The 21,650-nt window shown below is 38.0% G+C and overlaps 1 protein-coding gene across 6 annotated transcripts in view; it reads left to right on the forward strand.

Moving 5' to 3' along the window:
• Positions 1–21,650, forward strand: part of ABI1 (abl interactor 1) — a 90,295-nt gene that overhangs the window by 13,609 nt on the left and 55,036 nt on the right. For all 6 annotated transcript variants that reach the window (XM_007420755.4, XM_007420756.4, XM_007420753.4 and 3 more), the window contains exon 2: positions 19,425–19,592. In XM_007420755.4, the coding sequence (XP_007420817.1) occupies positions 19,425–19,592 (168 nt within the window). The remainder of the gene's footprint in view (positions 1–19,424; positions 19,593–21,650) is intronic.

Below are 21,650 nucleotides of genomic sequence, written 5' to 3' on the forward strand. Positions count from 1 at the left end.
TTCTTCAAACGAAAATACTGTATAGGAAAATAACTTTATTCTTTTTTCATACCTCTAATTTCATATGACAGAATAGGTACTTGAGAAGTTGAGACTCTATATTGCCATAGACTTAACTGCTTATGAAAATGTGTAATATAAGCAAGCAATGCATGTGTCAATCTTTTTGTCATCTAGGAGGTATAGGAATAACTATGCAGAGGCAAGCAGTTCAGATTACTACCATGCCTCCAGTGTAATGCAAAGTGTATGTCCTATTGGGGGAAGTGCTGCTTTCTCCAGTATGATCCATCTGGATATATTAAGCTGCAGTTCCCACAGTCTGGCAAGTGTAATCAGCATGCTGGCTGGAGGCCTGGGAGCTATAGTCTACACGCCATACTAGGATGACTGCATTAGTGGCTCTAACAATTCTGATGTCAAATGAAGCCTTCAAACTGAACATTCTTCATGGTTTTCAGTTGCTGGTCAAAAGTGTAGGCTAGTCTGGGAAGTTGAAAATCATCCCAGAAGGTAATGGCAAACTATTTTCATATTTTTACCAAGGAAATTACATGGACTTATCACCAGGAGTTGAGCTGAACTCAAGAGTCTTTACTTTTTAACTTTTTAAAAGAAATCCACAATCTTCTTGACTGAATAATCTCCAGCTTTCTTTTGAATCAATCTTAAATTTGAATCACCTTCTTCCCTTTTAATGGAGAGATGTCAACCCAGCCCAGAAAAGTGGATAATTTGTCTTTCCTGTTCATTATACACAGCTGCCACATCAGTGGACCATTGCTCTTAGGGGTACTCATGATAGCCTTGGGGACTTCTCTGCTCTAGAAATAGTCAGAAGAATCTCAGCAGCAGATGTGTTGGCTATTCTGAAAAGCAGAGCTCAGCCTTGTGTCCAGCTTGTGCTCTTTGTAAATGTCAGTTAACGACAGTATTTTTAACTGCAAAATATAAACTCTTGAAGTGTTGCATATTATTAAAAAAGTAGGATTAAATAACAGAGACATTTGCTGTAGTGTTTCCTTGGAATTTCCCCCCTCTCTGTCTCTACAGAGAGCAGTTATTTACAGATGCACAAAAGCAACTTAGAAATGTGTTCCTCTTGAGTGAACAGATTCTTGAATATTCTTGAGGTATAGATACTCATGCTCCAAAGAGTAATGAGATACTGACTCACATTGAGTTAAACTATGGATTGTTTAACCATGCTTTATTAAATAAATTATAATTCGCTGGGTTCATTTAATATACTAAACCAAAGATATAAGAATTTTTATTAACCGGATTCATACTGTGCTATTGTAGCAGCTTATAGTTTAGTTCTCATACAGGTAGTCCTCGACTTACGACCATTTGTTTAGCAAACCTTCAAAGTTACGACAGCACTGAAAAAAGTGATTTACGACTAGTCCTCACACTTACGACCATCACAGCATCCGCACGGTCACGTGATCAAAATTCTGGCGCCTAGCCATGGGCATGTATTTACAATGGTTGCAGCATCCCGGGGTCACGTGATCACCAATTGTGACCTTCCCAGCTGGCTTCCCACAAACAAAATCAATGGGGAACTGCACTTAACTGATTTGCTTAATGACCATGTGTTTCACTTAACCACCACAAAATGTCGTAAAATTGGGTGCAGTCACATGATGCCTCGCTTAATGACTGAACTGCTTAATGACAATTTTTCTGAGTCCTTTTGTGGTCGTAAGTCAAGGACTACCTGTAAATGCATATTATCTTGGTCTTGCTCTTTTAGCCCCATCTTTGTCTCAGTTTGGGTGAAGGATTTTTTTAATCTATTGCATTTTACTGGTAATGAATATCTGTTTTACAGAAGAAAATGTTATAGTTATAGTGCCAATATGGAATTAAACCTTTGGTCTTAGGGCCCATTAAGACTTTAATGAATAAGTAGTGGTGGTGGAAAGGCAGTATAGAATAATGTGGACATCTCAATGGAGAGTGGATTGAATGAGTGAAATAGCAAGTGGTAATCTATAATGATTACGCATAACAGCAAATAACTGTTTGGAGTTACAGAATCAATGGCTGGTTTCAAATTCTGGCAGATGAGGCCCAATACTTCTGCAACACACCAGGTTGGGTGAAGACTAGCCTAGGCTCTCAAACTTTACAGTATGGTGACCCCTTACTTGGTGATTCTAGTCAGGAGTATGTGGAATGGGGTGAACCTTATGGATCTGGACTAGGGGGCATTTACCTTGGACAATGTAGGGAGGAGGGGTGGGACAATGAGGCTTGCAGATGCAAAAACAGATCACTGAGAATTTGTTCTTGACTTGGCTTGGAAAAGCTTTGCATGCTGAAGTTCCCTCCAAATTGTTACCTCCTCAAATTTGCTGACTGTTTGATAAGCCCTAGTTGCGGCAAGAACATACAATAGTTTTTGAGTGAAAGAAAGTAATTGAGGGAAAGAGCTATACTATTCCAAGTTTCCTCTCAGGTTAAATAGTCAACATGTTGTCCTGTCTGTTGTGTTCTATTACTGTTATTGTAGTCCTTAAAATTTCTTAAATGCAAACTTACAGTCAGAGACACACTGAATAGTGGAGAGATTTAAAAAGGAAGTTCCAGGTATTCAGGTGCACATTCTTAAACTAGCATGGCTGATCCTAGAGTGACTGGGTGGAACAGCTATTGAAGAAGAAATTTCTGGTAGAAAAACAACCAGATGGAAGTTGGTGAAATGGAGTGGCCTTTCCTGTCTGTCTGCTTCCTCATAAATTCACTCTCTTTTCCATTGCCCTCCCCCCACAAGTGACTGTTGCCCCAAACTCTTTGTTGTGAAATTTGAAGCTAGAGCTGCTAAGAAAACAGAGTGTACTGCATTTCACCATGCTTCAATACAGTATCTCCATGGCTACACTTGTATTTTCTGAGCTCAGTTTAGAAAGTTACCCCTTATCAGTCAGTATTAAAGTATGCTTTGTACTCAAATACATAATTGTATCTGAAGGGCACCAGTAAGATTGCCTTGAATCTTCAGTGATCTGGGAATGGTGTTTCTACCAGTCTTCAACACAAAATTGTTGGAAAAGATCTTCACTGGAGGCTGTTTTTAGCATTGTCACTTTGAAGATGGTACTGTCTCTGTTGTGAAACTCTCTCTGTGAGAAAACTTGAAAGTCACCAGCTGTTACTCTTTAGGGAGCTAGATTAAAATGTTGTCATTTCCCCCTTCTAGAAAGAATATGGGGTATAATTTTATTTTTGTTTAATAATTCCTGTTCTAACTGTAAATTATCGGTACGCTTATATTTTACTTTGTACCTCTGATAAAGAGCTCTTACGCTTGAAAGGCAGGATAAAAATCTGAAGTAGGAATCAAGCACACAGAGTGCTTACTACCAGGAAAGATCTAGAAACACCTTGCAAACTGCAGATGAAATACAGGGAAAAAAAAGTAGGTGAAAGAGGACAAGGAGTGAGCAGTTAACATTTTTGTATTGTAACAGTGAGAGGCAATCTTGTAAGAGCACTAAGTGTATTGCCATTGTGTCTAATGTAAAGGCCTTATTTTTTGTAGAAATTCACACACTGCATTATGTGGCTTATTTAATTTTGGCTTAGCCTGTTGTGTGAACCCAGATATCAGAATTTGTAACCGAAGTTCATGATTAATGTTGTGCCAACCCAAGCCAATTGTAGCTTATTCAATAAATGATTCAATAAACATTGTGTAAATCCTGCCCATTCTCATCATAGGATGAAAATAGTTGTACTTTGTAAGGTTTTTGTTTTGCAGTTCATTAAGAAAATATTTTCTATAGGCGAGAAGAAATTTATGTGGATCTCACAATTTCTTTTTTCCACATTGTTGACTGTGACTAGAATTCGTAATTGCTGATAATTGTGTTTCAGGGTTTTATATTGGGCTAGATGTTAATTGGACGTTTCTGTTCCTCTTCTGCTTTGAGAACTGCTAATTTTAACCCTTGGGTTAATACCAATTAAACCAATATTGTTAAACCAACTGATGGCGATGCTGGTGGGCAAAGGCTCTTTTTTTTCCCTTGACCCAAATGTGTTATTGCCTGGTAGAATGCAAAGGTATCTGTTCTGGGCATATGTTAGTCTGTCATGATTTTCAAACAAGCATAATTACATTTTAGTTCTTTCTCAAAGTCCGGCAGTTCTTGAAGCTGTCAAATGAATGATGAATCTCTGCAGTATATTCACACTCATTGTGATATACTGCACCGGTCTTGAAGATGGTTCTCATGTACTAAAGGAGGATATAAGTGTGTAGTCTTTGAAAAACTTAATCAGTGTGTTGTCCTTTTATCTGTTCTCCTTGGCTTATGTGCATTGTGAACATAGCAGAATCCTAGATCTTTTAACCACAAATTCTGTTCATTTAAAAACAAATTAGCTGTACTGGGCAGTTAGAAGAAATTCCAAAATAGTAATAGGTGATACCTTTGCTTAGGACCAGTAAAAAAGTAAAGAGCAACTTCTGGTCTTCCCCAGAAGTTCTTCAGGCTGGTGTTATTTTGGGAATTCTTGTGAAGGTTACCTGCTGTATAATCTACAATATGCAATAGACTTACATGATCCAGTTTAATGCTTTCTATTGAGCCATAGCATGAGTTAACATTTGCATCTTTTGCAAGATTATCCTGTAGTTCCTTGGCTGTCTAGTCCACCAGCAAACGAAGATAAGACTTTGTTATGGATGGTTCCTGCAAGCAAATAAATATAATGCCATTTTAATTTCAAGCCCCATTAGTAACAGACAACAGAAACAAAATAATATGCCATTTCTGTAATGACCCTAGTGAAATCACAGAAATCTCTATCCAGTAGTTTCATTTATAATCAGTGACTTGCAATCCAGGCTTGATTATTCTCTTCTCCCTCCCCAGCTGCTATAGACATATATTGACTGAATGTGTGCCTACTCCAAAGGTTTCTTTTTATAACTTTACTTTTTCTTCCCAGAGTTAATTGTAAACATTGTTGACTTGTGTCTGGCATTTTAATTTCATTGTGGCTGCTGGGGATGCTGTGTCAGATGCTGGATAGTAGTGCCGAACCAATCTGTCTGGGTAAGCTAGTTAAACATGAAAGCAAGTAATTTGGCAATATGATATGTTGATGTATTTTTATAATATGCTATTGGTATGCACTGTTTTCGAGTCATAACTAAATTGGATTCACTTATCACTAAGCCACAGTTTGTTTTAACTCTGGTTTTTTTGAGTAAGCAATAATATCTGAATATGTCAGCTTTCCTCCCCCCTTAAGAGCTGCCCCTGGCTATTAAAAGTTTGTCCACCCCTGTGGTAGGGAGTTACAGATTAAGTTCTTTTTTTAAAATCTCATTCTCCTGGTAGTAAGGTCCTCTCAAGTAAGTACATTCAATGGGTCGGATAAGAGTTTCCTTGATAGCTTTGGCAGCTGCTGAGTTACGGACTGTTTCATATTGTAAAAAAGTCCTTCTCTTCCTCACTGGCATGAGTGCCAAAGAAGGTACATTTTTTTGTAGATGGCTGCATCTGGTGTAATAACAAAGATGTTAAGCCTCCAGGTGACATCATGGATCATTGTTTTCTTGGCAACAGTAAATAAATGTTTTGCCATTTCCTTAATCTAGCAACTTCTCAATTTCCCAGGCTAGAATAAAGCTCATGTCTTCTCTGGAGGTTTCCTATCCCAGCTCTGTTCTGCTTTGCTTTTGAGCCAAACAAAATAATGCTGCACTGCCAGTTTATTGTCCTGATGTGATTAGTGAAATCCTAAGTTTGTTAGTAGGTTTGGTAATAAACTAAAATTAGAATCACCTAAGACCTTGGGACCTAAGTTTGTATGGCACAATGCAGTAGGAAATAAAGGACAAGATAAAGAAAATAGAAAGATGTATTTTGATTCAAGCAGGAATTTGGTATTTTGTAAAGAATTTTTGTTAGCCTTTTAATGGCTGCAAAGATTTCATACAGTAGTGTGGGAAAACTCTGAGCAAAATATCCAGATCTCCACAAACTGAACCGTGAACTTTAGTGTTTTCGCATGAAGAAAATATGTTAAGTCAGTTTATTTTCATAAATTATATCAGTCAAGAATTTAGCCTTCCTTCATTCTGAAATCTGGATGCTTAAGGGCAGCATTCTTTGTCGTTATTAATACAAATGTATGCACAGACAGGCATAATTCTTGAGAGGTTCTTTGGCTTTCTGTTAGATAAGGGAATGACTCTGGAACAAACTAATTTAGGTTAAGCCCATTGTCCTATATCTTGTGGTTGAATTATGTGTTATGGAATTCAGTGAATTTACTTAGGCTTTTTAAACATGCAGCTTTTTGGGAGTCAAAACGCCAATCAAATCTAACCATTCTGGGCTAAAGGTAAACATTTTTCTGAGACATGTTCTATCATCTTCCCAATCTCTGTCTCCTGTCTTCTCCCTTATTTTCTCTAAGGCTTCAGTTTGTACATACTCCTTCCCTGCCTCTGCAGTTTTAATTGTGGAATTTATACAGGGGTAAACACATGCTGGTATACTGTCACTTGCGCTATAATATGGCATTAAATTCCAGGCAGTTACACTGTGAGCCACAACACGTTCATTTGTACAGAACTAACACTGAAAATGTGTATCTCATCATTTTTTGTCCTTTCCTCAATTTTAGGTAGCAAGATTTGTGGGGGGGAGGTCTTACATAAAATAACTTGAACATAGAAGGGCAGGATAAAACTCTGTCTGATGGTTTGAATATTTTTTCTAGTACATAGACATTATCTACAGATGGATGGACCAATTCTGTCAAAGATATCTTCGTATACTTATACACACCCAGGCTGTAATACTTTAATAAATTTTTAAGAATAGGTATTTATCTTGATTATCATGTTATATTTGCACATTATACCAAGCCATAGTTTGTGTAGTAATTAAAACGTTACATTTGCATGGCATACTGAAATGTAAACTGGCCAACTACATTTTAGCCTGGCATATTGTGTAAACACAACCCTGTAATTAGTGTATGGTTTAGTCTTTTGTAAGAATGCAGCAAATTAAGTTGATTTAGTAAATCATAGATAACACAGTCTGGTTTACATGTATCATTAAGTCCTACCCAATGGGCTATAAACCACAATAGCTGAGTTTGCTGATCATGGTAAGTCAAAAGAAAGTAAATAATATAATGACTGAATAATTTGGCTTGTTTCTGCACAAACCAAAAAGCAGCAGTACATAGCTTAATGTCCATCTTCTTAAGCTTCTCTAATGTCTTCTTCTTCTTGATTGGAGCCCTATATGGAGCTGTTGGAAATCACTTCAGATTGCATAAGTTACAGGTTACTTTTAATTAAAAGCAGTCTATTTTTTAGAATGAATAAATAAAAGACTTTGAATTTTAATGAAGGTCTTGAGCTGGAATTAGAATTATTTTTAAAATAAAAGTAGGGTAGATTTTGTTGAATAAATATCTTAATAAAATTGAATATCAAGCACTGAATTACAAATCCATTCAGAGGAAAGGGGATAGTACCTAATGTCAAATCCATTTTTGCACTCTGAGATTATTTTCTACTAGGGGTAGACAAGCTGTGGCATTGGAGATGTTTCGAAATAACAACTCCGTGCGTCCTTCAGTGCTAACCCTGCCACCCTGGGTTCTGGGGACTCTGGCTCACAATGGCCGCAGTTCCAGCAGTCGCCTTTCCTGCTTTCTTCTAATGGTAGCCCCTTTATTTCCAAGAGCAAGAAGAGCTGGAGGACTACCCTTATCTTTCAGCAGATGAGCACGTGCTTTGAGAAATGTCTTGGAAATCAGTTTCCTTCGATCTCCATATATATCAATCATTTAATGTCCATAATTAAATGTGACTGGAAAATGAAAACCAAAGCATGGTTTAGTATTGCATCAAAGGTATGTTACTAGGGGCCATAGATACACCTCCTCATCTTGATTGCAGCCCCTTAAGTTCTCTAGCAATTGCTGCTGAATTATAATATTAAAAGATTAAAAGCATGGAGATTGTGAACTGTTTTAAACTACTTGTATTTATATGTAATGTATATATATTTGAACACATATTTATATAAACACTTCTATTTATCTTTATATGTATAAATGTGTGTGTGTGTGTGTGTATCTCAATATATCATTATATTTAACTTTTAGTGAAATAAAATGTAGCTTTTATGTTCTTATTCGCTACTTTAAATGGGCTCTACTCTTTTGGGATTACTGTTCCCAGCAGATGAAAAGCCACATGCAGTTTTCATCCTGAAAAATGTGAAGCCCTATTGTTTGTAATAAGTAAGAACTGGTTTCAGGCTCACATACTTTCCTCTTGTATGGATACTTCTTCCTTATCCATTGTTTCTGCTTGATTCTGGTTTGCAGGCATGTGTGTAGTAGTTAAAGTGTTGGATCAGGACTTAGGAAGCCCTGGTTCAATCTTTCCTAAACTCTAACCCATAGAAACTCAATTATTTTGAGATCCTCTCCCCCCCCCCCCAGCCCAACCTATTTTGCAGAACTGTGGTTGGGAGAAATTGGAGGAGGGAGTAATGTGTTCAAATCATGAGTTCTGAAGGAAAAGTGGGATATAAATCTAGTAACAAATAAACTGGGGATAATGATTTAGGTCTTTCCTGTGAAATTCATAGAAATTCCAGTAGAATGTTGATTGTCAAAATCCATGTTGTCTGGTTTTGTTGACATCTGGGTCATGAAGCATTGCACACAGTGCACGTGAATTTCTTTTTTATGAGCAGCTCTCATGTGGTTGGAAAAACGCCTTTAAAAGTTAATAGTATTCCGTAGTGTCATCAAAGCCTTATTTTCACATGCCTTTTTCTCCAACTTGGCCAATTTCCCCCCCCATTTTGCAATCAGTATTTTAACAATAGCAGCAAGTAACATATGTTTTTGTTCTCTTTTGCTCAATATAATTCTCCTGTCTCTCTAGGACAGAAGAACTCTGTGCTTATTGCTGTTGTGATGACTGTCCTAGCATTCTTTCCTGCTTCTTTTAGCAATTGACTTGCTCATGGCCTGCAATGACAAGGCTGAGTTCTTGCTAAGCATCTTTAAGAGCTTTATGAATAATAATAATAGTAATAATGGGCTTCCCCATACATAATTCTATAGGTAGCTATTCTGTAATTATTTTAAATGATCTCTGGATTTACAGTTCTTAATAGTTCCTGCAAATTGGACTCTTGGCTCATAGTAGATAAACATTATCTAGTGTAAGTGGGATAATTGAACCTCTGGGACACATTATCGCGGATCATATGTGGAAAGCTGAGATTAGGTTGAACACAAACTGAAAGGGTAGTTTGAAAAACCCAAGACATTAGCATTGTACTTGCAGCCTCACACCCATCCTGAAAGGAAGGCTGAAAGATTGTGTGAGGCTCAGTTCATGTTCCAGAAGAAATGCCCTCTAGGCAGTTTTGCAGTTTTCTCTGGAGCAGTGGGGTGGGCAGTTAGCCACTGGCAGTCCTCCTGCCCTCCCCAGTTCTCATGCAGCTAAGCTAGGGCACCATGTGTCTTTGTACCATTACCCTCCACTTCCTAGTTTTTCCAAGAAGCAGCTTGGTTGCTCCCCCTGCACAGTGGACTGTTGAATTTTTCCTCTTGGCTTCCTTGTATGAAAAGCAAACTAGCCCAGTGATGTGGATCAGTTGCTGAGCATGTAAGGGGCAAGGCTGGTGACTGGGTGAAAGAATCAGAAATGAAGTGCTTATACTATAATTCACTAACAGTTCCTGCTCTCTTATTTCTCCCCATATCATCCTTTGAGTTTCTTCCCTCACCTGTTTCAAAGGTTTGAATTGGAGAGTTTGCGTTCATAGCTACAGACTAACAATTTTACATTTCTATCCCTCATTGGTTCTGACTAATGGACAGGATAGTTTCTAAGAGCAAGGTGCTTAGGTAAAAACCTTTCCAAGATGACAATTAGAAGAAAAAAATCATTGTACTGATACTGCCTATAGCCCATGAGTGTGGTGTGTTAAAGATTTCCTACCTTACTGGAGCAAATAGGTGTAGGTTGTGCAAAATTGTAGGGCTATCTTGGGAGGGTCTGAGCAGTTATTTGAAAGCTTTTCTGGATTGCAAAGAGGATGCAGCTATTTTGCCATTTCGAGGAGGGGTCCTTTTCTTATACCAACTCACTTTACAAATGAATTGCAAAGCTCCATTAAGTACTTTTCTACTAGTTAACAAAACAGCCAGACATGATAAAACTTACAAGTGGCATAGAGAGCAATGCAACAAATGGAGGAAAACTGGCTGTCTTCCCGTTGCCTTGGTCTTCCTAATTGAGCCTCTCCATGTTCTCTCTTAGTGCTCATGCCAATGCTTCTTTTGCTTCTTGCTCACAGGATCACAAAAATAGTTTAGTGATAATAGGGCAGTAGGTTCAGTTCTAAACACAGAATCTCAGAATTGGAAGAGATCACTTAGGCCATAGAGTCTAGCCCCACGTTAAGTACCAAAGTCTAAATTAAAGCATCCTGATCCAGTTCTTGAACCTATCCATATCTAAGTTGGGAATGCACTGGGAAAAATGAAACTTACTATCATACTATGTTTAAAGTGCAGTCCTCACATGAGGCTGGGTTACTTGTGGGACCATCTTTCCCTTGTTGAATCTATCCATCCTGTTAGATCTAGCAGGAGAGGCATTCTGCAGGTCCTGTCTACTGGTGGGATCCAGGAAGAGAGCCTTTTCTGTCATGATACCCATTCTCTGGAACATTATTCCCCTAGAGATTAGACTTCCCTGACCCTGTGGCTTTCCATAAGGCCTTGAAGACCTGGTTTTGTTACTGAGCCTGGGGCCCTGGGTATGTGGTTGAGTTCATATCATAGTTATGTTAATTGTGTTCGATGGTTTTTATCTGGGCTACTGTATAAGTTGTTGTTTTCTTATATTTTCATTCACTGTTAGCCACCCAGAGTCATGTATCTGATGCACGGTTGTATAAATTGAATGAATGAATAAATGTCACCCTTTATTCTGCAGGAGGCACATGAGGTATTCTTCATATAGCCCTCCAGACCTGTAGTAGAGAGGACCTGTAGTTCAGGATTGTGTATATTTAACTGTTTCTCTTCCAGTCATGGGAAGGAATTAGAAGGAATCTCATTTGTTTATCACATTTTTATTCTGCTTTTTCTCTGAAATCTCAGAGAAATTAGGTGTCCCCAAGTTTTACCTTCACAATAATTCTCTAAAGTAGGTTGGACTTAAAAGTGATTGGTCCAAAGCCCCTCAGTTCACTTCAGGATGGAATTAAAACTTGAACCTGAGTCTCGCCAGTCTAAGTTTAACACTTGAACAGCTATGCTACACTGCCTGTCATTGTCCCCAGATTTTACAGAGGTAGGAAGGTTACAGCCCAATCAGGCTGTGTGGTTGATAAATTAGAGGGAGAGCCTATTCATATGGAGATAATATTGTAGTGAATAAAGGGGATGGGCTTGAAGGATAGAGGGAAGATCCACTATCAAGGCAACCATGAGATAAACAAAACTTAAGCTTAGGCCAAAAGTACAGTCTGGGAAAACACCTCAGCCAGCACCCCACCCTCCCACTCCAATTCTCATGAAGATAAAAGAGGGAAGAAAAGTAGCACATTCAGATTTGTAAGATTCTGTTACTGTAGCTGTTCTAATGAAAGTAGTTTTAGGTCTACATGGTGTCTGCTCTACCTGATAGGGATGACATTGACACAGAACTGTCTTGTTTTTCTCTGGCAGTTAGCCAAAGGGTTTCTTGCAACTTTTTAGAACTCAAAACAGGAAATGGGAAGCACATGGAAGTTAAAAAAAAAAAAAAAAAGGGAACTGCAGGCATGTTACCCATTCATTTTTTGTTTCTGATTCTGTAATAGATTCTCTCACTGTGTTTGCAACCTTCCTTTACAGTAAATGGAAAACGAGCATGCTTATAATATAAAAAAATATTGAGTCTGCATACCAGGATTAATATGAATTTCTAAATGCAGCAAACATCTAAACTAGGCCAGCACAACATGCAGCCTGCCAGGCGGCCTTATACGGCCTGCTGGTGTTTTTTGAAAACTCAATAAATCCACTGCCAGGTTCTCCAGTGCTGTCACCCGAAAAGACATGCTGCCGAGGGCCTGTAAGCCTCACCAACAGTCCCAGTTCCTTTGCTGATCAGTGCATCCCCTATTCCTTTGTGGCCTGCGATTAATTTATCAGTGTGGCCCTTTCTGTTCTATGAATTGTGCAGCCTGTTTAAGCTGTCTTAATTCATTTCTTTTATATAAATGATTGATAAATACTGAAATCCTGGGACTGGGACATATTAAAATAATATTTGGATGAATGCCTCTGTTGTGACTGAATTGTGTGAAAATGCTGATAGAACATGAGAACAAACCTTAAAGAAACTAAACTTTTTCCTTGCCAGGAAATGTAAATTAAATCCTGTAGGTTTCTCAGAAAGCTTAAGCAATAAGGGATGTGAATTAACAGAAAAGAATTGCTTAAATGGGAGCAGGCTGACTATTGGCTATTTTAGCACCAGCTTGCAGGTTAAAGCATCCTGTATTAAGTAAAGTGGAATGATAACTGAATGCAGATTGTTTAAGTCATATGTAAACCGATTAATCAAATTTGCATTTCACCAGGCAGTGCAAAGGAGGAAGGGTTTTGCAAAGCTTTCTGTAGAACTAAATACTGCTGCATTTCTTTTCAATAGGAATAAATATAAGAGGTATGCATTCATTTAGATGGCAAAATTGACACAGTTGTGTAAAGTTTGGGCATAAGGAATGTTTCTGCACTTCAAAACATTTTAGATTCTCCAGAAATAAACAGAGGAAATTAGAGTTCAGGTAAGTGAGGGGAGAGAAAATGCTTATCTGTCTGATACCCCTCTCTCCTGAAGACGCCCTTCAGAGTATAAAATAAAATACTAGTAAAATGTACTACAACATACAAATGAAAAATGTATTGGCACATATGCACTGGATCATAACAGAAACAAAGTTTGGCAGCATAAAAATATTCCAAGTTTCCTATGTTCTGCCTGATAAGGTTGCAGAATCCTGTCAGCTCTGCAGCGGAAGGCTCTCTGGAACATGGTGTGAGAAAATAAATTGGTCACTGTGGTTTAGAAACATGGAATTATCTGTTTGTTTGTTTTTCTTACAGCTTTATTCAAAGTAGTTCTGGTACAGCATCTCAAGGATCCTTATGAGGAATGCAGTGAGGTAGATCAGCATTACATCAGGCCTCTTTTACGGATGTGAGTCAGTGTGGTTTGACCAGTGCTGATTAGGTTTAACCATCATCTTAAGCCATAGTATGATTGTTTGCTTTTAGGTTGGGTGAACCTAGCCAGTCTTGTTTGTAAACCATGATTTGTTTTGTAATCTAGCTAACCACTTGTGGTTTATTTAATAAATCATAATTAAAACAAGGCAGACACAGTATAAAGCCCATGTGGATCCATATCTTCCTCTAATTTTGAGCTGACAGAGCATGCAAAGGCATGTCTGGTCACTGGGTATATGGAGTATAGAAAAATTCCTGTGGGCAGTGCGATAAGCCCATATGCCTCAGTCTTCTTCCCATATTCCAAGCAAGTGCAAAGCTGAAGAAGACCCTAGGACTTTGCCCAATATTGTGTCTGGGGAAGAGGCAAGGTTTCTCCTTGTCCTCTATAACTCTAGAGTTGGAAATAATTGTTTGGCTACTTTAGTTAGTATATCAAAAAAGGCAGGTGGTATAGTGCCATTTTATTCACAGCAGAAAAACATTTGTAAGGCCAAATAGATTTCTTTAACATATGGAGGACACACAGCATCACTGAGAAATACACAGAGCTCTTTTTTTTTTAAAAAAAAAATTTTTTTACAACAACAAAATTAATTCTTAGTGAGATTTATATGTGATTATCAAACATTTATGCAACAGGGAAGACCAAGACATCCCTTCCCAATTAATTCAGCTCTGTTTGCCAGCAATGAGCAATTGTGGCTGTCCTGATCATCATCCTGCCAGCAAGGCTAAGAGGCCATCACTTCCTTTCTCACTTCCTGATGGTTTTATTTTTATTTTGTGTTTGGGCGGAGTGAAAAAAAGTAAAGGAGTATCTTTCCATGTGGGGTTGGCACCACCATGGAAAACATCTGAGGGAGGTATAACCATCATCATCCATTTCTACTCTTTCTCTGTAGATTTTGTTTGATGTAATGTAGCTTATTTTTACTAAAGAACAATTTTTTTCAGTTCTGTCTCTTTTTCTTCATGCTTCATTGTTTTTATACTGACTTCATTTTCTTAAGGCTTCCCTTTTTCCTTTCTTGCTCTCAGTATTTATTCTTTCTGTCATTATTATGGGCAAATATATCTGTGATTAGTTCCCTTTTTTGTGCAGTATTCTTATTGGGTCTTCCTTGAACCTCCCTCTTTAGTGGCTGTTAAAACTCATTGTCTAAAGCAATTATGTCTCTGCCTTTGAATCAGAGACCACAATCACCGAAGCAAGAGACTGTTGGTACAGAGCTATGTTAGTCTATGGTAGCAAAAAATGAGGAGGTGTCTGGTAACACCTTTTCAGACTAGTGCATTTTATTAAAAGTCATAACTCAGGAAAACTTATGCCTTTTAATAAAATGTATTAGTCTAAAAAGGAGCTACCAGACATTCTCATTTTTTGCTATTATAGACTAACATGGCTCTGCCTACAATCTCTTGCTTTGGTGATTGTGGTTGAGCGGGATTAGATTTTATCTTTTCTTGCGTACATTGATAGCTGGAAATCTCACAACATTGTTGGATGTAAAAGAAAAACAAAAAACTCTGCCCCCTTCTGATAATAACATCATGTCATTGCCCTTTAGTTAGTTTTTAATGTATTTTCACCTACCGTGGATTACTTGGAGAGGAGATTTGAAAAGAGATGTTGTGATTTCTTTTTGTTTCTGGTACGACATGAACTACTTATTTAGTCTGCACAAATTAACCAGTTGGATTTTCAAAAATATGCATACATAACTGATTTGGACAATTGGTATTAAAAAGACAAAAGAAAGCTCTTCAAGCAAATAGAACTCTTCTTCTTGAGGTAGCTAAACCTGGTATCTTCCAAGTGGTTTGGTCTGCTGCTCCCATAAATTCCACCTAGTGGAGGTTGCCTGTCCTTGTGCTGTAAAATAGAGCAATGCTGATTGTTTAGCAGGAGACATAAACTGACATTACTTTTTCAACAAGTTTTTGAACCCATCAGTTGCTCTGTAAAGATCAGAAGTTATAGCAGTCGCTAATAGCCCACATCTGTTGAAGGCAGCTCCTATTGTCGTATCCCTTGTAAACTGGTACACTTGTTTTATCCCCAGTTTTGCCTCTAAAGAAGTTAGTGTGGGTTGGTAGCTTTGTCAGTCTGTTAGTCCCCTAACCCCTGCAGAGACTCCTAGACATTTGTTTATATAGATAATTGCTTTGGAACAGTAAACAGAACAAATAATAAAATATAACCAGGTTAATAAATAAAGCAATAAAAAGCAACACAATTAAACTTATATGAGCTTAAATAGTAAGCCCAAACATGATTACATAGGTCTAGGATTCTAACACAAGAATTGTTCATCAGTACAATTAAACAAGTTGGAAATACTAAGACAAATAAAACACAACTGGTGACAAAAATACAGTATATGAACTCCAATATACTCATGAATAGATTTTTGCTTATCTGATGCAGTGTCCAACCAGGAGCTTTTCTGCATTCTTAAGATCTGGAGCCAGAAGTCTAGGAGCCAACAAGAATATTTTGCAGGAGGTTACATTGCTTAGATTTCATCATTGTAGGATAATTACATTTTTAGTATAATTTTAATAGGGTTCAGCTTTTAAATCAGTGGGGTGTGATAGAGCTATTACAAAGAAAATGACTATAGCAAAGGCGTTAAAAAGTATACAATAACATGTAAAAAGTTACTTTTGATATGAAATTAAAGTGGTAAACATGCCTCAGTGTTGATCTTTCATATGTTGGAGATGTTTTGATAGGTAGTTAAGTAGATTTAAACAAAGCCATGCAAGTGAGGGTTCAGATTGCACAAAGCTGCTCTTAGACCAAAGTAATAAATGAAAACTGTATCCTTTCCCTAGAGAGAAAATTATTAGGTATGAGACATGCCTTATATCTTCATTCATATGTTATAATTCAAGTGATCCAGGCCACACAGGGTCCTTGGAGAGTAGATGAAAAGATTGTGGACCAATATTTGTTTATCTTGGCAAAGTTAAACGCAAATATTTAAAAAATGCTAAGTGCAGAGTTTACAGATTCTCTAGTCCTCAAATGATTGGCAGGTCTGCAGTCAGTATATTCAGTGTTTTATTGAACTACGTTTAGAAATTGAAATGACTATAGATACCTAATGAAGGAAACCGTGGCTTGCTTTGCCAGTCACAGATGGAAATTGATGATATCTTGCTTCAGAATCAGGCCTACAAACACATTCTCTTGCTTCCCTTTGCTACCAATATTAATAGCACTTTTTTGCCTCATTTGTTGTCTATCTTATTGTCTCAGCCTCTAGATCAGCTTTCTTAAACGTGGACACCATCCAGATGTATGAACAACTCCCAGATTTCTCAACAATGGTTGTACTGCTTGGGAAACCTGGAAACTGAAATCCATACATCTGGGGGATTTCAGGTTGGGGAAGGCTATTCAGATTTACTGGTATTTAATTGTGGATGAAGATAAGAGATGAAGGGAAAAAAGGAATATTTTTTTAAGGATTAGGTTTGCAAGTACTGAAGTCAAGAAATACAGAAGTTGGTTTGTGCACCAGCTGAAAACTGTATTTCCTTGCATAGAATGTACACCTTCTCTCTCAGCAGAAAAAAAAGTTTTTCCTATTTGCATATTCAGTCTGTCAACAGTAATGCTTCCTCCTTCAAAATAATAATTCTTATGGCTATAAAATGTTACTTTAAAAGGAAATGGAGTGCTTCCTTCCTTTCTTAGCTTCTTAGTTGTGTTCTGTTTCAACTGTTTGTTCTCAGTACTAATGATTCTGAAAATACATTCCTGAATACATGACCATCAGTTGTGAGTGACATTCTTTTCAGCTGAAATATAATCAGAAGATTTAAGAACATTATGAATATTACAATTCTAAAAACATAACAATTTGTTCCATGCTCTTAGATCTTGGGACCCCAACATGGTGTTCAGGGACCCCATTGTGCCCACAGATATTCCCCTTTAAAATTAAAAACAAACAAACCAAAAACTTTGAATTAAAAAAAAAGGGAAGGTGGCAAACTGCAAAGCAAATCACCAGCCTCCAGTACTGAAGTTTTCAAGGGAGTAGATGCTGAATCAAGAAGGCACATCTGCCTCACTATATCTAGGTTAGTGGACCCTGCAGATTACTTAAAAATTAAAAATTATACTGGGTGCAGCACACTGCTTTGTTGAAGGCTATGTTTTCGAAGTTAGAAGTGTGCAAAACGTTGCGAGGTTAAAGTGTTCCAACCCCAGAAATGTCCTGATATTGTGCTAATCTTACTAGAAGTACTTTGTTTTGCAATCAAATAATCTTGTTTTTTTTAAAGTTTAGAACTCATCTGATAAGGTGGGAACGATGTTGGAATACTTTTGGTAGCCTGGAATGGGGTATTTCAGAATTGGAACATTTTAACCTTGAAACATGTGCCCACCAGCCATAAAAGGTTAGAGATGCCTATCTTAGGTCTCTTAAAACCCTCAGGCTAGTTGGGAGAGTTGCACACATTTCACACAATAGTGTTTTTTTTTCTTTCATCAAAAGACTAAGAAAAACTTTATTGCATTTAGATAAGGAGGGGAGAGGAGAGGTAATGTTGTTTGCTCTCCCTACTAGAGAGAGGAATCTATTTTCTCACCTTATGGGAGCAAGCAAACCTTATTATCTTTTAGACCAGGATATTGGAATATGGCAAGGGTCAGCCTGATAATTTGGTCTGGATTAATTGTTTCCTAGTTGATTGGCTATATCAGAGGGTTTCTATTTTGGAATCTCAACAAGATTTTGAGAAAGTAACCAATTGAACACCGTGTTGTATATCTTTACAGAACTAAGCCTAATGTGGAAAAAACTTTGCTTTGTGAATTTCCTAATACCCTATAAAGCTGCCAGATCTAGTGGCCATACAGGTAGTTCTCGGCTTATGTCCATTCATTCAGTGACCATTCAAAGTTACGGTGGTGCTGAAAAAATGGATGTACAACCGGTCCTTGAAGTTCCAGCCACTGCAGCACCCCTGTGGTCACGTGATTTTAATCCGGGTGTGTGGGTGCCTGGCTCATGATTACAATGTTGCAGGGAGCTGCAGTCATGTGATTGCCATTTGCGACCTTTCTTGCCGGCATCCCACAAATAAAGTCAATAGGGAAGCTGGCAAGGAAGGTCACAAGTTACTTTAGTAAGTCACTCCTGTTTTTTTCTCTTGCCTGCAGCACCACCCCACCCGTGTGCAGCCTCTGTCGGCCTTCCGAGGGCCTCCCCCAACTTGCACACAGCCTGCACTGGCCCTACCCCGACTTGCATGCAGCCTGCACTGGCCCTACCCTGACTCACGCACAGCCTGCACTGGCTCTCCCAGGCCCTCCCCTGGCTGCCCCCACCCCCCCAGTGGCACTGCCATGCTTCTTATCTGGGACTCCCACCTCTTCCTGCTTTACAACCCGCACATCTTGGGGTTATGATGGTAACTGGGACTGCCTGGGATTGCTGTTGCTAAGCGATGTGGTAACATGACATCACACTTTATGTCTGCATCGGTTAGCAACAGCAATCCCAGGCCCAATTGCCATCGTAACCCAAGGACTATCTGTAGTATCTGTAGCTGCACTTTGAATAGACTTTTATTTGTATTGGAATTCATAAGTTCCTGTGTGTCAGAAATAATAAGAACTAAACTAGCTTGCATAGAAAAGCCTTTAAAATTCTTCTGTAATAGTCAACCAAAACTGCATACAGTACTGCTTAGTTTTTTCTTCTTCCCGTTGGGATAGCCAGTTTGTCAACCTGGGTATGCACTATTCTGTAGGAGACTACATTTTCCTGTTTCTGAATTGTCTGATTGGAACATACTGTATACTCCAAGAATATTAAGAATATATGTTTCATACATTTCATTCCCTGTGAAGAGAACTGTAAAGTATTTCTATGGGATACAGTTATGGGAGACTTTCTTTGGAGTCACCAGAAGGTTTTGAAAAGATTATATGTACCTAGCTATTTATTCATATCTTACTCTCTCTAATACTCATTTCTGCACAATCCATAATGAGGTCTTTTGATAATTAATTTATTAAGAATTCTTGTTTGATCTCTCTCTGAATTTTAAAAATAACAAGCCTCTCATTTTTTTGCCTCATTTTTTAGGCTCCAGACAAAAGGAAAGCATTAGAAGAGACCAAAGCATATACAACCCAATCTTTAGCCAGTGTTGCTTACCAGATCAATGCATTGGCCAACAATGTGCTCCAACTACTGGATATCCAAGCCTCCCAGCTCCGGAGAATGGAATCCTCAATCAATCATATTTCACAGGTAATTATTGGCCGGAGAATTAAGTTATTATGGATACTTCCTCCCTCAACATGCTTATATGGAATGATGTGCAAATAGGTAGAGAGATGGTTAACAAACTGTGACTGGGTAATAGTTTACTTCAAAATGTTCTCTCTAAATATTTCAGTTTATGTCATGTCCTAGAGGCCTTGGAAGGCTGGACATGTTGTATCCATGGCATAAGCTTCACTGACTTCAAATTTGAGATAAACTGTTCTTGTCTGTGATACTGTATTTAGCTGCTGCTTTCTCCTGATTTCACCAATTTCTTGATGTGATTAACTGCGCAGTGTGATCAATGTGGCTTTAAAATATTCCTGCTTGATCAACCATATCAGCCAAGACAGAAACAATAGATAACCATAATCAATGTGTACCTGAGTTTGCAAAAAGCAACTTCTGTAAAATTCATTTTGTTTTAATATGCATTAAGTAAATCACATTTTAAATACAAGCAATTAAAACAAAATATTTTCTGTTGTGTTCTTAATGTTCTCTGAGCTTGGTTACCTTCTTGTATATGTTTCATTGCCAAGCTAGGTAACTTCATCAGTGCATCATCATCATTGATGATGTTACCTAGCCTGGTAATGAAACATCTGCAAGAAGACAACCGAGCTCAGAAACACCAAGAACTCAGGGATGAACCCTGAGCTACATATACAGGTAGTTGTTGGTTAATGACAGTAATTGGGACCAGAATTTCTGTCACTGAGTGATGCAGTCATAAAGCGCGATGTCACATGACCGTGTTGCTTAGCAATAGCAATCCCTGCAGTCCCTGTTGCCATCGTTAAGAGAGGTTCATAAATTGTTAAGTGAGGCCCTCCTTGCAATTTCCTGTGGGCTTCCAACAACCAAATTCGGTGGGGAAGCCCACAGGAAGTTGCAAGTCCCAGGTGTCTTGCAAACAGGCTGGCAGGCAGGTAAGTGGTTGCTGCTGGATGCAGGAGGGCACATGGGTCAGTGTGACATGAAGGTGGCACGGCCTGGGGTGGCTGCTGCTGGGCATGGGGAACTTACTGGAGCAACCTGCAACCTTCTCTGCCAGCTTCCTCATTGGCTTTGCTTGTGGGAAGCTGGCAAGGAAGGTCAGAAATGGTGATCACATGACCGTGGGATGCTGCAACTGTCATAAGTGCGAGCTGGTTGCCAAGCGCCCAGATTGCGGTCATGTGACCACAGAGGTGCTGGGATGGCTAGGAGTTTGAGAATTGGTCATAAGTAAGATTCAGCACCGTCATAACTTTGAACGGTTGCCAAACAAGTGGTTGTTAACCAAGGACTGCCTGTATTTTCTACCATTAAATTATTTTCTATGTTTTGTTTTAAAACATAGGATTTTTTTTTAAAAAAGCATTAAAAATAGCATTATAAAATGCTACAACTAGGTAAATATTTGCATAATTATGCAAATGAGTATCTGTGAAGAAGTTTGTCATTTCCTTTTGTAATGTCTGTTTCTGTGAGCCTGAACTAATCATATTTTAAATCACAAAATCTGTTTTAAAATAAATACCAGAATGTATATTTTTTAAAGTATGTACTAAGGATATTACCATGTTTAGAGATGTAGATTGCTGAGTTTTGCTTAAACTTTCCAGTCTGTTACTTTATATTTTATTGCCTTATTAATGCTAGTTACGTTGTAGTCTAAAATCTTTAGCAGTACAAAACGTACAACCATTTCTTTTATAAGTACTTGGCTTGGTTTGAAGGCTGTATTATCTACAGAAAGCAATTAAGTAACCTGAATTATTTGTTAAAAGATGATGAATAATTCTTGCTTTGTAAGGTATGAGAGTATTTACTGAGACCATTTGTAGCTTTTTTTGGTCTTAGACCTTTTTGGAAATTAATCCAAATTCCATTATCCTCTTCAAGTTTCTTTATAAAATTAACTTGATTTTTAAATTCAGTTTTAGTTATGTTTATGTTTTAGTTTTCAAAATTAATAAGACTAATTTCTTAGTTATAGTTCTCAAGACACTAAAATGCTGTAGCAAGTCCTGTCAATTGAGTGATTTCACTTGTTAT

The sequence above is a fragment of the Python bivittatus genome, unplaced genomic scaffold, assembly GCF_059951505.1.
Source record: "Python bivittatus isolate LINGU-HERP-01145 unplaced genomic scaffold, Pbiv_v1 ctg000610_np1212, whole genome shotgun sequence".
Classification (NCBI taxonomy): Eukaryota; Metazoa; Chordata; class Lepidosauria; order Squamata; family Pythonidae; genus Python; species Python bivittatus.